The sequence below is a fragment of the Syzygium oleosum genome, unplaced genomic scaffold (genome assembly GCF_021117445.2).
Source record: "Syzygium oleosum isolate NSW1041296 unplaced genomic scaffold, Sole_v2.1 Sole_v2.60, whole genome shotgun sequence".
In the NCBI taxonomy this organism is placed as follows: domain Eukaryota; kingdom Viridiplantae; phylum Streptophyta; class Magnoliopsida; order Myrtales; family Myrtaceae; genus Syzygium; species Syzygium oleosum.
Genome location: NW_026607544.1, coordinates 1 through 14,146, shown reverse-complemented (window position 1 = coordinate 14,146; position 14,146 = coordinate 1). Strand labels below are relative to the sequence as shown.

General features: G+C 39.7%; 2 protein-coding genes and 1 long non-coding RNA gene across 3 annotated transcripts; all 3 read left to right on the top strand.

The window, feature by feature from the left end:
• Positions 1-4,264: 4,264 nt before the first annotated feature.
• Positions 4,265-4,550, top strand: LOC130134693 (uncharacterized). The gene is made up of 2 exons (XR_008815747.1): positions 4,265-4,360; positions 4,441-4,550. It is a non-coding gene; the product is annotated as an uncharacterized LOC130134693 (long non-coding RNA).
• Positions 4,551-4,626: 76 nt separating this feature from the next.
• Positions 4,627-7,125, top strand: LOC130137073 (D-3-phosphoglycerate dehydrogenase 3, chloroplastic-like). Its single transcript, XM_056307804.1, has 4 exons — positions 4,627-4,728; positions 5,150-5,253; positions 5,307-5,529; positions 7,033-7,125. The coding sequence occupies exons 1-4, from the start codon at positions 4,627-4,629 to the stop codon at positions 7,123-7,125; spliced, it is 522 nt and encodes a 173-aa protein (XP_056163779.1).
• Positions 7,126-13,370: 6,245 nt separating this feature from the next.
• LOC130137107 (D-3-phosphoglycerate dehydrogenase 3, chloroplastic-like) lies at positions 13,371-13,899 on the top strand (the record flags this gene model as incomplete). Its single annotated transcript, XM_056307849.1, has 1 exon — positions 13,371-13,899. A coding segment is annotated over exon 1 (529 nt), but the record flags the coding sequence as incomplete, so codon positions are not given.
• Between the last annotated feature and the right edge of the window lie 247 nt (positions 13,900-14,146).

Genomic DNA, 14,146 nt, shown 5'->3' with positions numbered 1-14,146 from the left:
TTTAATTCGTTGCATACATGATTATAGTCACCTATTGATAATGCACGACTTATGTCTTAAATGAACTTAAATGATATGTTTGGAAAGTGTAAGTGAATACTCGTTGTTTAGAGTAAATTGATCTTCCTATTACTGAAGAGAGCAAGTGATGAAGAAATTTGACATGGTTGATTAGTATTTGAAACGGCTTTTGTGAATATGTACCGGAATATGTGGATCTTGACATGTTTGTCAATCTAGGTTGTGATACGTGCTCACAAAAGATAAAACAGTTAATATCTTAGATGTGGGTTGGGTTCCAAGTAATTGAATCATGTAGATTACATGTTGTATTTCCTTAAGCGACAGAATTATTCTATTATGAATGTAAATAATTAAGACATGAGGTTAATATATATTTTTACTCTTGTCAAATGAGTGACTGCCATTTTCTAAATTACAGTGATTCCTCAAAATGTAACTTGATATTACTTGTTGAATGTTATTATGCAATTGCATTCTTGGGTTGAGTAGTAAGATGATCTCCTATCTTAGATTTAGAGATTTCATTTACTGAACTTAGGATCATCCAAGATTTTATAAATTAGTCGAGTTCGGAGTTTAGAGACAATTAAGTTAGCGCTTCCAAAGATTTTTTGGAGGACTTGATCAGAGTACGCAGCAAAAGTAGGAGTTTATATTTTGCCCATGGAGGTTTGGTTGTGTATAGAAAAAAATATAATTTGTGTACATCATTTGAGGATAATCTTTTTTCATCTTTCGAGTTTTAAATTGTATGAAAAATTCAGATTGTGACCTGTACAATAGAGAAGAAACTATTCGCCAAAAGTTGGGTCAGTTCTCTATTATAGCGGAGGAAGCGGCACCAACTTCAAAGTTGACCTTTATTTTTTTTGGTCGAAACAAAATCATTTCATTTCATCAAGATAAGCTTCAGCATATACAAGATTCCAAAGGGTTTTCAAAGTTGACTTTATAAGGTAGTATAGATGTCGAAGCACTACTTAACATAGACCGAGAATGTGCGCAACTGATGATACTGGCCGAATATTTGTCCCGCAAAGAAGAAGGCAGGGAGCAAATGCCATAAAGAAAAATTAATGGTAGGATATAAGGGGAAAAAAGAAGGGAAAAAATAGCTCAAAATCTAATTTGTTGATATGCACATCAAATTTGTGGAGCTTGCAAATAACATAAATACATATTGAAGGCGCGACAAATTAAATTTGAATGCATTAACGAGTAATGTTAATCCGGATTGACTTGGCCAATGGGATTTAGCAAAGTTTACCATCCTCTCAAATAGATAAGGAATAGACGTCTATTTAACCACGATCGAGATCGTAATCCTGAATGATATCATTATTTTGTATTTTCGAGAATTTCATATTTTGTGCGTGAAAAAGTTGAATGTCCAATGTCGAAAATCGAAGGTCAAGGAAAACACCCCTGGCCTATAAAGTGACCCAATAATGGGTAAATAAATTTCTTTTCTAAATTGCAGAAAGAAGGCTAAAGAAATGAAATATAAGTAAATTCAAGCATCTTATAAAATTTTATTACATCGTCTGTAATATATGTAAATCAAAAGAACTCCTTTTTTAAAAGAATCTCGATCATTTATTTCTCTAATATACACTTATATAATTACTAGTATTATGTTTACGGACAAATGCATTAGATCAATAATTTTGTTTATCTCTCACGTATTTTAATATTAAACTTTTCATATTTTCTATCCAACAGTAACCTTTTGAAAAAAATTTCAAATCTCGAAAGGCTTTTCTTTCGCATATATTACATTCCCACAAATATTTATACAATTTATTCCTTTCCATTTTTTAATAGTTCAATTATTCTGTAATTAATTAATTTTTTAATTTTCCAAATGCCGATTTTTGGGAAAAGTGTCGGAAAAGTCCTAAAGTTATTGCATTTGTGCCAATTTAATCATAATCTTTTTTTTGTGCAAATTTAGTTATGTCAATTTAGTCCTTCCGATTAATTTTGGCCAAATATTGCTAACATGGAGGCTGGCCTATATGGTACCGTGGGAGATCACATGGACAATTTTTAATAATATATTAATTTTTTTTCTAATTTTATTATTATTTCAGATTTTTTTTCTTTTTTTCTTTCTTTTCTTTTTTTTTCTTCTTCCTTTTGCTGGTGACTAGCCACCGAGCAAGCTGACCTCGCCTAGGCGAGGATCACCGCCAGCCAGGCGAATCCCAGCCAGGACTCCCCTCGCCAAATCTGGCGAGGCCAGCCCGCCTGACCATGGCTAGTGCCCGATCACAGACAAAAGGAAGAAGAAAGAAAAAAATCAAAAAAAAATATTAATTAAAAATTATGTACGTCAGCACCGGTGGTGTCACGTAGACTAGCCGACGTCCACGACAGTAATATCCGATCAAAATTAGCCGAAATGACAGAATTGGCATTATATCAAAAATTTTCTGACTAAATTGGCGTGATGCAATTGGTTTATGACTTTCCCGACATTTTCCCTGCCAATTTTTTGCAATTATTCTGCACATTTGGTAGTATACATAAGTGATAATTTCTTTTTTACAAAGAAAGCAATGCGCTAAGACATCATCGGTCTCGTGAGACTCGGAATAATTTACTTGCATCTGCTGTGAACGCGTTGAGAAGAAGAAGAAGAAGAAGACGGGGAGACCAGGTCGCACTTTAACCCCGTCGTCGACCGTGACGGTGCTCGAAGCTACCATCCACCGCCGGTGGCGGAGGAAGCGACGACTTTCTCATGCTTCTGAAGTTGGTTAATCCCTCGGCGTTGTTGACCAAGTTCCCATTATTTTTTCTTTCTATTTTTTCTCACATCTTACCTTCATCTTCCCTCTCTTTTCCATGAAAAACCCCCCAATCCGCCATGAAAACCACCGGCGGTGGCCAAGCACGCGATTGCACTCCTGACGGCCATGGCCCGAAACATTGCGCAAGCTGCAGTTTCGGTGAAGTCGGGTCAGTGTTTGTTTTATGAATTTCCATCCTTTTTTAGCACTTCTAGTTCTGGCGGTTTGTTCTGTTTTGGCATTGTTTAGTATTATATGTTGGGGTTGTTGATACATGGGGAAGGGACTCAAATGGTAACTGTTAAATTGTCTTTCTGCATCTAGTTAATGCCTATTTACTTGTGAAAACTTTCATGGCGTGATATACTTTTGTCCTTAAAGTTGTCGGAATATATTCCACAATCAGAAGTTACTGAACGATTCCATTGGATCATGGTTCGGTTTCGTGTGGAACAATCAGAAACAAGAACATGGGACCTGGATTATGCGTGTAAAAAGTTTAGCTATACTCATGTGCAACTATGATTTTGCGATCTAAATGGGTACAACAGCAATAATTGGATGCTTTCTCTAAGCGCCTTTTTTGGGAAAAGTTTGTTGCACGCTCCTGGGTCAGACGCACCCAATTGGCGTTACCCGTTAGATTAGGCAATTAGCCCTTCTCTTTTGGAATGACACAGGGTCTAGATGGATTCTTCTCAACCACATACTATAAATTAAAATAACTAACTACATTCTCTTCGGTTTATGAGGTTCCTTTTGACCTTGATTAATCAGGAAGATGAAGGAGGAGGTTGAGTTTGTGAATCTCAGTATATTTATGTAGGGGCTATGTTCACCAACATATTTCCTCATTAATAGTAGCAATGTCTTTCTCAGGGGTTACCTCCAGAACATAGAATTTTGCAGAGGAGCTGCTTGATGATGACAGTTTTCTATAGCTGAATGTCAGATAACCAAACGAATTTTGATCAATCTGGTGTATATTTTTTAATGGAACACTTGATAATAACAGATATTCTATTGTGTACATACTACATATTCTCAAACTGGATAGTCAAACACTCGACTGTTTTGGCTAGAAAGAGGGGGAAACAACTTGACTGTAACAATATGGCCAGAAACTTGAAGCGACTTTTGGCATACATGCATCGGCTAATGCAGGTAAATGGCAATGGAAAACGTATGTGGGCATGTCTCTTTCAGGGAAAACCCTTGCTGTTATGGGTTTTGTAGAGGTTGGGTTTGATGTTGCCTGACGTGCCAAAGGTCTTGGAATGCACGTAATTGCATATGATCCATACGCCTCTGGTCATCTAGCCCGTGCAATTGGAGTAGAGTTGGTTACATTCGACAGGGCCATAGTGAATGCAGATTTCATCTCCTTACATATGCATCTTACTCCTGCTACACAGAAGATGCTTAATGACGTGACCTTTGCAAAGATGAAGAAAGGCGTTCAAATTTTGAATGTTGCTCATGGAGGATTGATTGACAAAGATGCTCTAGTCAGGGCACTTGATTCAGGAATTGTGTCTCGGGTACGTCTTTCTGTTTCACTTTTGTCTTTTGGGGACTGCTAATTATGTCATCTGCAACATTGAACTGATTTCTCTAATAGGCAGCTGTAGATGTTTTGATAGAGGAGCCGCCACCAAAAGACAACAAGCTGGTCCAACATGAGTAAGTTATCGTTACCCCAAATCTTGGAGACTCTACTTTTGAAGGTCAGGTTGATTGAATGGCCCGAGTTTATGAATGCTTGAACTGTTCATTTTTTGTGCCATTAGATGACAGCAAAAGCAATATGCAGGAAGAATTGACTATCGAAATTGCAGAAGCTGTCATTAAAGCTTTAAAGGGAGATCTTCCTTCAACTGTAGTCAACGAACCGATGGTTGCTGCTGAGGTATCATCTGGCATCTTTCTATCGTGTAGCATATACTCTCTTCATGAGATAACACCATGCGGCATAAAAGTTCTCCTTAAAAGCAGCATACTGCATTATTGTTGTTGTATTGTTAATGCATCTACGTTCAGAAGCCATTGCCCTCATTTTCCAAGTATAAACACCATCATCTTCCAGCAATTAATTAACAATTAATGAATAAATATAGTAGAACAAATAATGTTAGTCCTGCATTGATCCTTTGATTTTATGCGAATGCCCATCTATTACGATGTTATCTGAGTTCTAATAAACCTCCTTTTCTGGGCTAAAGAAACCATTCCATTAATATACTGTCATATATATCTGATGATAGTTACCAGTTCTTCTACATTCATTAGAAATATGTCCTGCACATTTCATTGCTCCTTTGTTCTATCAGGTTCTTGCGGAGTTGAAACCATTTCTGGACCTTGCAAACAAACTAGGAAAATTTGCTGTTAAACTAATAGCTGGACGAGGTGGTTTTAAAGCAGTAAAAGTCACGTACGCTTCCGCTAGAGAACCAGATCAACTTGATACGAAACTCCTCCGAGCAGGGTTATCAAGGGCCTGATCGAACCCTTTTCGAGCGTCGTCGTCAACTGGGTGAATGGAGATTCAGTAGCTAAGCAAAGAGGACTCAGAATTTCGGAAGAGCAAGTCACTTTGACCGGCTCCCCAGAGTACCCTCTCGAGTTCATCAGAGTTCAGATTGCAAACGTGGAATCGAGATTCGACAGCGCCTTATCACCATCCGGGGAGATCGAAGTGGAGGGGCAGGTAAAAGACGGACTCCCCTTCAAATAATTATGTGAATTGGTATGAATTTCTGACAAATTGCAAGAGAAATTTTCTTTCTAAAGCAGCAGCACCCCGAGGGCTCGTTTCCAGCTCAGCTCTGTCTCACCACCCCTCCTAAAAAATGAAGGGAATGGACCGCAAGCAAAACAAAGTGGTTTCTAAAACTTGGAGCATTCGCAACGGTTTCATCAATTGCATTTAAATTTAAAAAAGTATTAAAATATTATTTAAAATGTCCACGTCGGCGTCAACGGTGTCACATAGAACGGTCGGTATCCACATCATCGATTTCTGGCCAAATGGACTCAATTGGTAAAATATGAAGAGATTTAAGATTCAATTGGCATAATTAAAAGATTTATGACTGAATTGGTGTAAGTGTAATACGTTTACGACTTTTTTGTAATTTTCTTTTTTTTTCTAAAAGGAAAATGCCACCAAAAACCTCAAATGATGTCCAATGTGACAAATATCTTAAATTTTTTGTAGCATAAAAAATCTCAAATTATGTCAACCATAACATATTTACCATAAACTCTTTATTGTGACATCAAAATCTCCAAACTCGTATTTGTGTGACATATTTACCATCCATCAAAATTTCGTGAGATGATTTTCCAGTCAAAACGACATCGTTATTGCCTCGTGGGCACATCCACGTCAACACGGTGCAATCTTGATGTAAGGTAATATGTCATATAGGTACAAATTTGAAATTTTTGATGTTACAAAAATATATGTAGGATAAATATATCACAAATGCATAGCTTGAGATTTTTTGTGACTTCTTTCCTATTATAAATAAAGATAGTTAAAAATATATATATGAAAATTAAAAATATATATTTAAAGAGATAATGTGCAAATGTCCAACATTTACATAAATGGAGTAAGCGAATCTCTTGGTAAGATATCTTGGTTATTGGTCCAACAGGGCTGGGAAGAAAGTGCGTCCCGATCATTATAAAATAGACATGATAAAATAGACATCTTTTCATTGTCATACATCGGATAAAGTTTAACTAAGGACTTCTGTAGGTGTCGAGTCATCTTTTCTTTATCTTATTCTTGACAAACTTGGATTTAGCAAGATCAATGCGATGTAACACATCTTCCTACCACACGAGTTCGGTTCACGTCAACAGCGAATATCTGAACCACTCTTATCGCGTTACCTAATTACGACAGATCTCATATCGAGAGATTTTCTATCCGTTAGGATTTTGGTGTAGTTATCGTAAGAGCGTCTGAATTCTTTTAATTTAAATTAAAAAAAATCCATTTCTCGCTTATTTTTATAATTCATAAATCCGAAAGATTCTTGTGCATTCCTACTGATGTCAAAGTTCGATGTCAAATGAGTTTGCGAAATCCGCCACAAAATACCGCAAATCCTTCCACACCGAACCAATTAAAAAATGAAAAGTTTCCACAAATCAATACCTTTATTCGTGTTTCAGGAAAATGATATGGTTTTTGTAGCCTATGATGCAGTATTATGGAACAGCCATCATCATGCGAATGTACGATGATGTATTTGTCTTTGTTGATGTAGAGGACACCCGTGATGAATAGGTTGAGAGGACATAAGTCCTCCGATTCATACACAAAATGATATGGCTTGTGTAGCCTAGTATGGCTTATGTAGCTTGTGATGTAATATTATAGAATAGCCATTTACAGTGATATATTTATCTTTGTTGATGTAGAAGACACCCGTGATGGATGGGTTGAGAGGCATGGCATAGAGGTCTTTATGATTCCGTCTCCCATGAATTGTTGGTGACAATATCTCATTAATTGAGATGCCTCGTTAGTCGAAATGGTTTCTGACCAATAAAAAGTAGGGAATAGATATTCACATGTGTATATCAATGAGCTACTACGTGATCATGAAATTAATAAGTCATATATGTGCATTTGAGTGTTAAAACTAAATATCATATCATGGCTTCTAGTTCTAATTCATTGCCTACATGATTATTGTTAATAATGCCCGACTTACATCTTAAATTAACTTAAATAATATGTTTGGAAAGTGTAAGCGAATACTCGTTGTTTAGAGTAAGTTGATCTTCCTGAAGTGAGCAAGTGATGAAGAAATTTGGCATGGCTGATTTGTCTTTGAAACGACTTTTGTGAATATGTACGAGAATATATGGATCTTGATATGTTTGTAAATCTATGTTGTGATACGTGCTTATAAAAGATGAAACGGTTAACATGTTAGATGTGAGTTGGGTTCCAAGTACTTGAATCATGTAGAATACATGTTTTATTTCCTCAAGTGATAGAATTACTCTATTATGAATATTTAAATAACGAAGATATATTTTACTCTCGTCAAACGAATGATTGTCATTTTCTGAATTATAGTGATTCCTCGAAATGTAATGTGATATCACTCGTTGAATGTTATCATACTATTGTACTCTTGGGTCAAGTAGTAAGATAATCTCCTACCTTAAATCTAGAGATTTCATTTATTCAGATTAGGCTCATCCAAAAAAAATTACAAATTAATCGAGTTTAGAGTACGAGACATTTAAATTAGCGCTATCGAGGACTTGATTAGAGTGTGCAGTAAAAGTAAGCATTTATATTTTGCTTAAGTATTATATATAAAAATATATAATTTGTGTAAATCATTTGAGGTTCATTTTTTTTTTTTGTTAATACCACGAAAAACCCTAAACTGGTACACTTGTGACAGATTTACCCAAAACTATTTTTTTTACCATAAAAAACCTCCAACTAGTACATCTGTCACAATTTTACCCCGGACTATTTTTTTGACCACCAAAAACCCCAAACTGGTACACCTGTGACAATTTTACCCCGAACTAATATTTTAATATTATTTTTTATTTTTTCGAATTTTTTCGAATTTTTTTTAGTTTTTCTTATCTTTTCTTTTTCCTTTCCTTTTCTTTTTTTTTTTCCTTCATTTTTAACCTCTGGTCGGCGAGGTCGGCCCCGCCGGCCGACGGCGAGGTCGACCTCGCCGGCAACTGGCGAGGTCGGCCTTGCCCACCCCTGGCGAGGTTCGACCTTGCCAGTTGCCGGCAAGGGGTTGTCCTCGCCATCGCTGGCGAGGCTTGGCCCCGCCGCAACTGGCGAGGTCAACCTCACCCAAAAGCAGTGAGGTCGAGCCTTGCCAGCGACGGCGAGGATGACCCCTCGCCAGGGGTGGGGCAAGGCCGACCTTGCCAGTTGCCGGCGAGGTCGGCCTCTCCAGCGGCCGGCGGGGTCGACCTCGCCGGACCGGCAACCGGCCAGAGGTTGAAGATGAAGGAAAAAAAAAAGGAGAGGAAAAAGAAAATAAAATAAAAACTAAAAAAATTCGAAAAAATAAAAAAAATAATATTAAAAAATTAGTTCGGGGTAAAATTGTCACAGGTGTACCAGTTTGGGGTTTTTGGTAATCAAAAAAATAGTTCGGGGTAAAGCTGTCACAGATGTACCAGTTTGGAATTTTTTATGGTCAAAAAAATAGTTTTGGGTAAATCTGTCACAAGTGTACCAGTTTAGGATTTTTCGTGGAATTAACCCTTTTTTTTTTAGTCTTTCAAGTTTCAAATTGTATGAAAAATTTCAGATCATGACATATACAATAGAAAAAAAACTCTTCGCGAAAATTTGGATCGGTTATCTATTAAAGAGGAGGAAGTGGGCACCAACTTCAAAGTCCACTTTATAAGGTAGTACAGATGTCGAAGCACTATTTAACATTTACTAAGAATGTGGCCGAATATTTATCCATCAATTTAGTTACCGAGTTCATTGGAAAAGATTACCAAAAAAATCTTGAACCATTTACACATTTACCAATTTAGTCCAAAATCTTTTAATTGTACCAATTAAGTCTTAAAAATTTTTATGTTTTGACAATTGAGTCAATCAGCCAATTTTGACCGAAAATTACTGACGTGGACACCAGCCGTTCTTTGTGGCACGGCTAGCACTGAATTGAACAATTTTTTTTTTTTGAATTTTTTTCCTTTTTTTTCTTTTCTTCTCTTTTCCTTCTTTTATTTTTTTATTGTGGCCGATGAGAGCTGCGCAGTCCTCCCCGGTCACGGGAGAGGGCCACGAAGCCCTCTCTAGTAGTGAGGGAGGGTCATGGCCCTAGCCAGGTCTAGGCGAGGCACAACCCTCACTTGTAGCTGACAAGGGCTTTGCGACCCTCGCCCAAACCATTGCGGCCGCAAGTGAGGCCACCTTACCCAAATCTGACCTAGGATGACCTCACACACAGCCGTGATGGCCTCAACTATGACCGACAAGAGCCCGACAACCCTCGTCGACCATAGTTAAAATAAATAAATAAAAGCCAAATAGAAGAAAAAAAGAAAATTAAAAATAATTATCCACATTAGCGTTGACCGTGCCATGTCAAAAGATTAGTATCTACGTTAGCAATTTCCTGCCAAAATTAGCCAGATTGACTTAATTCGCAAAACATGAAAAAGTTTAGAACTCAATTGACATAATTAAAAGGTTTATGGCTGAATTGATAAAAATACAATAAATTTATGATTTTTTTGGTAATTTTCGTTTCCATTCATTTGCTATGATAAGAAACACATATATAACAATGTTTTTTTTTTATTTTATAATGTGGAGGTCCAAAATCGACCTCAGACAGAAATTACGCCTTTATGATAAACAACAACCGGCTTGAGAAAGAAGGCAGGGAGCAAATGCAAAAAAGAAAAATGAATGGTAAGATATAAGGGGAAAAAAGAAGGAAAAAATAGCTCAAAATCTACTATGTTGATATGCACATCTAATTTGTTGAGCTCACAAATAACATCAATATCTACCGAAGGGGCGACAAATTAAATTTGAATGCATTAACAAGTAATGTTAATCCAGATTGATTTGGCCGATGGGATTCAGAAAAGTTTGCCATCCTCTCAAATAAATAAGCAATAGATGTATATTTAATCACAATGAAGATTGTAATCCTAAATGAATTTTTTTATTAAATGTCGAAAATCGAAGGTCGGCGAAAACACCACTAGCTTATAAAGTGACCCAATAATGGGTAAATAAAATTTCTTTTTTAAATTACAAGACGAAGAATAAATAAACGAAATATAAATAATTTCAAGCATCTTACAAAAATTTATTACATCGTCAGTGATATATTTAAATCAAAAGAACTCTTTTTTATTCAAAAGAATCTCAATCATTTGTTTCTCGAGAAAAATGTTAAAAAAGTCCTAAACCTATTGTATTTGTACCAATTTAGTCCTAAATTTTTTTTAGTGCCAATTTAGTCCTAAACCTTTTGAATTAATGTTAATTCAGTCATTCCGGCTAATTTTGGTTGGACATCGCCAGCCTACGTGGCACGACTAGCGCTGATGTTGAATTTTTTTAATAATATTTTAATATATTTTTCAATTTTTTAATTATTTTTTATGATTCTTTTTTTCTCTTTTTTCTTTTTTTTTTCTTTCTTTCTCCATTCCTCCCTTTGCCGGTGACTGGCCATCGACCACAAGCGATGGCCAGCCACTGGCCAGGCGAGCCCCAGTGAGGGCTCCCCTTGCCAGGGCTTACTCAGGCCACGCCGAGGCTCGCCCGGCCGAAGGCCAGTCACCGGCAATGGGAGGAAGGGAGAAAGAAAGAAAGAAAAAAATCAAAAAATAATTTTAAAAATAAAATATTATTAAAAATTATACACGTCAACATCAACAGTGCCACATAAGCTAGCCGGCGTCCACATTAGTAAAATCCGATCAAAATTAGCCAGAAGGATTGAATTGACACTAGTTCAAAAGGTTTAGGACTAAATTGACACCAAAAAAAGATTTATGACTAAATTGGCACCAATGCAATAGGTTTAGGACTTTTCTAACACTTTTCCCTTTATTTCTCTAACATGCACTTATATACGGTTTATTATTAAATATTTCCTATCCAAAAGTAACCCTTTTTTCGGAAAACAAATTCAAAGCTCGAAAGGTTTTTCTTTCACATATATCACATTCCCACGAATATTTATGCAATTTATTTCCTTACATTATTTAATAGTTCAAATATTCTGCGATTAATTAACTTTGTTTGATTTTTGCAAATGCCCATTTTTTGCAATTCTTTTGCACATTTGGTAGTGCATATATAAGTGTGTGTATATGTGTGTGTATATATTAGGGTTAATACCACGAAAAACCCTAAACTGGTACACTTGTGACACATTTACCCCAAACTATTTTTTTGACCATAAAAAACCCCAAACTGGTACACCTGTGACAATTTTACTCCGAACTATTTTTTTGACCATCAAAAACTCCAAACGGGTACATCTGTGACAATTTTACCCTGAACTTACCACAAAAAACCCCAAACTGGTACATATGTGACAATTTTACCCTGAATTAAAATTTTTATTTTTATTTTTATTTTTTTCGAATTTTTATTTATTTATTTATTTATTTCCTTTTTTTTTTCTTTATCTTCAACCTACGGCCGGTCCGGTCCGGCGACCGGCCAGCAGCAGCGAAGCCGCCCTCGCCTCGCGGCGTCGGGCGAGGCCCGTCCTAGCTGAGTCCGGCGAGGGTGACCCTCGCCGGTAGACGGCGAGGGCCCCTCGCCTCGCTGCGGGCGCGAGGGCCCTCGCCGCGTCGAGCGAGGGTCTCGCCCGCCCGCCAGGTAGGCGATCCTCGCCCGACTCGAGGTTGCCCTCGCCGGTGATCGGGCAAGGCGACCCTCGCTTGCGCTGGGCGGGGTGCCCTCGCCGCGTCTGAGTGTAGGCCGTCCTCGCCCGCCCGAGCAGGGCGACCCTCGCCCGACTCGGTGCGAGGGCGACCACTCACTGCGTCGGGCGAGGGCGCCTCGGCCGGGCCTCGGCGAGAGCTCGCACGGGCGGGCGAGGCTCGCCGGGCGGGGGCGAGGCGAGCCCGCGCTGAGTCGGGCCGAGCCGCGGCGAGGGCGAGGCAACCCTCGCCGGCTAGCCGGCCGAGACGGCGACCTTCGCCGGGAGCGCCGGGCGAGGACGGGTTCTCGCCGACGCCGGCGAGGGCCGCAGCTCTAAGCTAGATCCTGCAAGGGTCGCCCTTCTTAGAGTCGAGCGAGGGTCGCCACTTTGCCGAGTCGAGCGAGGGCGGCCCTCGCCGGTGCGAGGGCGGCCCTCGCCGGCTTCCGCCTCTGGCCGGTCGCCGGACCGGCGACCGGCCAAAGGTTGAAGTGAAGAAAAAGAAAAGAAAAGAAAAAATTCAAAAAAATAATATTAAAAATTAGTTGGGGTAAAATTCACACACAGCACTGGGCCGTGCTTTTACAAAAACATAATTTGCAAAGAATGCACAAGCAATCAGATTGAGGCTATGTTTTTCGTATGATAATTTCCTATATATTATATAAGTGATAATTTCTTTTTTAGAAAGAAAGCAATGCGTTAAGACATCATCGGTGCAGTGAGACTAGGAACAATTCACTTGCATCTGCAGGGAAGGGACCACGTGAGAAGAAGGAGAAGAAGAAGAGGAGGAGGAAGAAGACGGCGGCGGCTGAGACCAGGTCGCACTTCAACTCTGCCGTCGGCCGTGACGGAGATCGAAGCCACCGTCCACCGCCGACGGCGGTGGAAGCGACGACTTTCTTCATTCTTCTGAAGTTGGTTAACCCCTCGGCGTTGTTGACCAAGTTCCCACTATTTTTTCTTTCTTCCATTTTTTCTCACAGCTTCCCTTCATCTTCCCTCTCTTTTCCGTGAAAAACCCCCCAAACCGCCATGAGAACCACGGCCACATGCTCTTTAAATTCCCTCCCTCTCCACCTTCCTCGAGCGAACCCAACGTCACGACGACATGGCGTGCACCATCAACCTCGGGAAAGCCTTAGCGACCGGCAGTTTCCCCTCCTCCAGGCGTGCTCTCTCGCCGAACCTCGCCGCCTCTGTATCCCTCCGCCGTGCCCTTCGCAGCCCGCCGGCGGCCCTGCGTGCGGCCTCCGATGACGACCGGTTCACCGTCCTGGTGGCGGACCAGCTCGGGGATGCGGGGCTGGGGATGCTCAGGGATTTCGCGGAAGTTGACTACGCCGTTGACCTCGCGCCCGAGGAGCTGTGCGCGAGGATCGGCGGGTGCGACGCGCTCATCGTCGGGAGCGAGATGAAGGTGAGCAGGGACGTGTTCGGCTGCTCCCGCGGGAGGCTGAAGGTGGTCGGGATCGCCGGGGGTGGGATCGACAATGTGAACTTGGCCGCGGCAAACGAGAATCGGTGCTTGGTGGTGAATGCACCGAGTGCGAGCGCAACTGCGGTGGCCGAGCACGCGATTGCGCTCCTGACGGCCATGGCCCGAAACATTGCGCAGGCTGCAGTTTCAGTGAAGTCGGGTCAGCGTTTGTTTTATGAATTTCAATCCTTTTTTAGCACTTCTAGTTCTGGCTGTTTGTTCTGTTTGGCATTGTTTAGTATTATATGTTGGGGTTGTTCATACATGGGGAAGGGACTCAAATGGTAACTGTTGAATTGTCTTTCTGCATCTAGTTAATGCATATTTACTTGTGAAAACTTTCATGGCATGAGATACTTTTGTCCCTAAAGTTTTTGGAATATGTTCCATAATCAGAAGTTACTGAA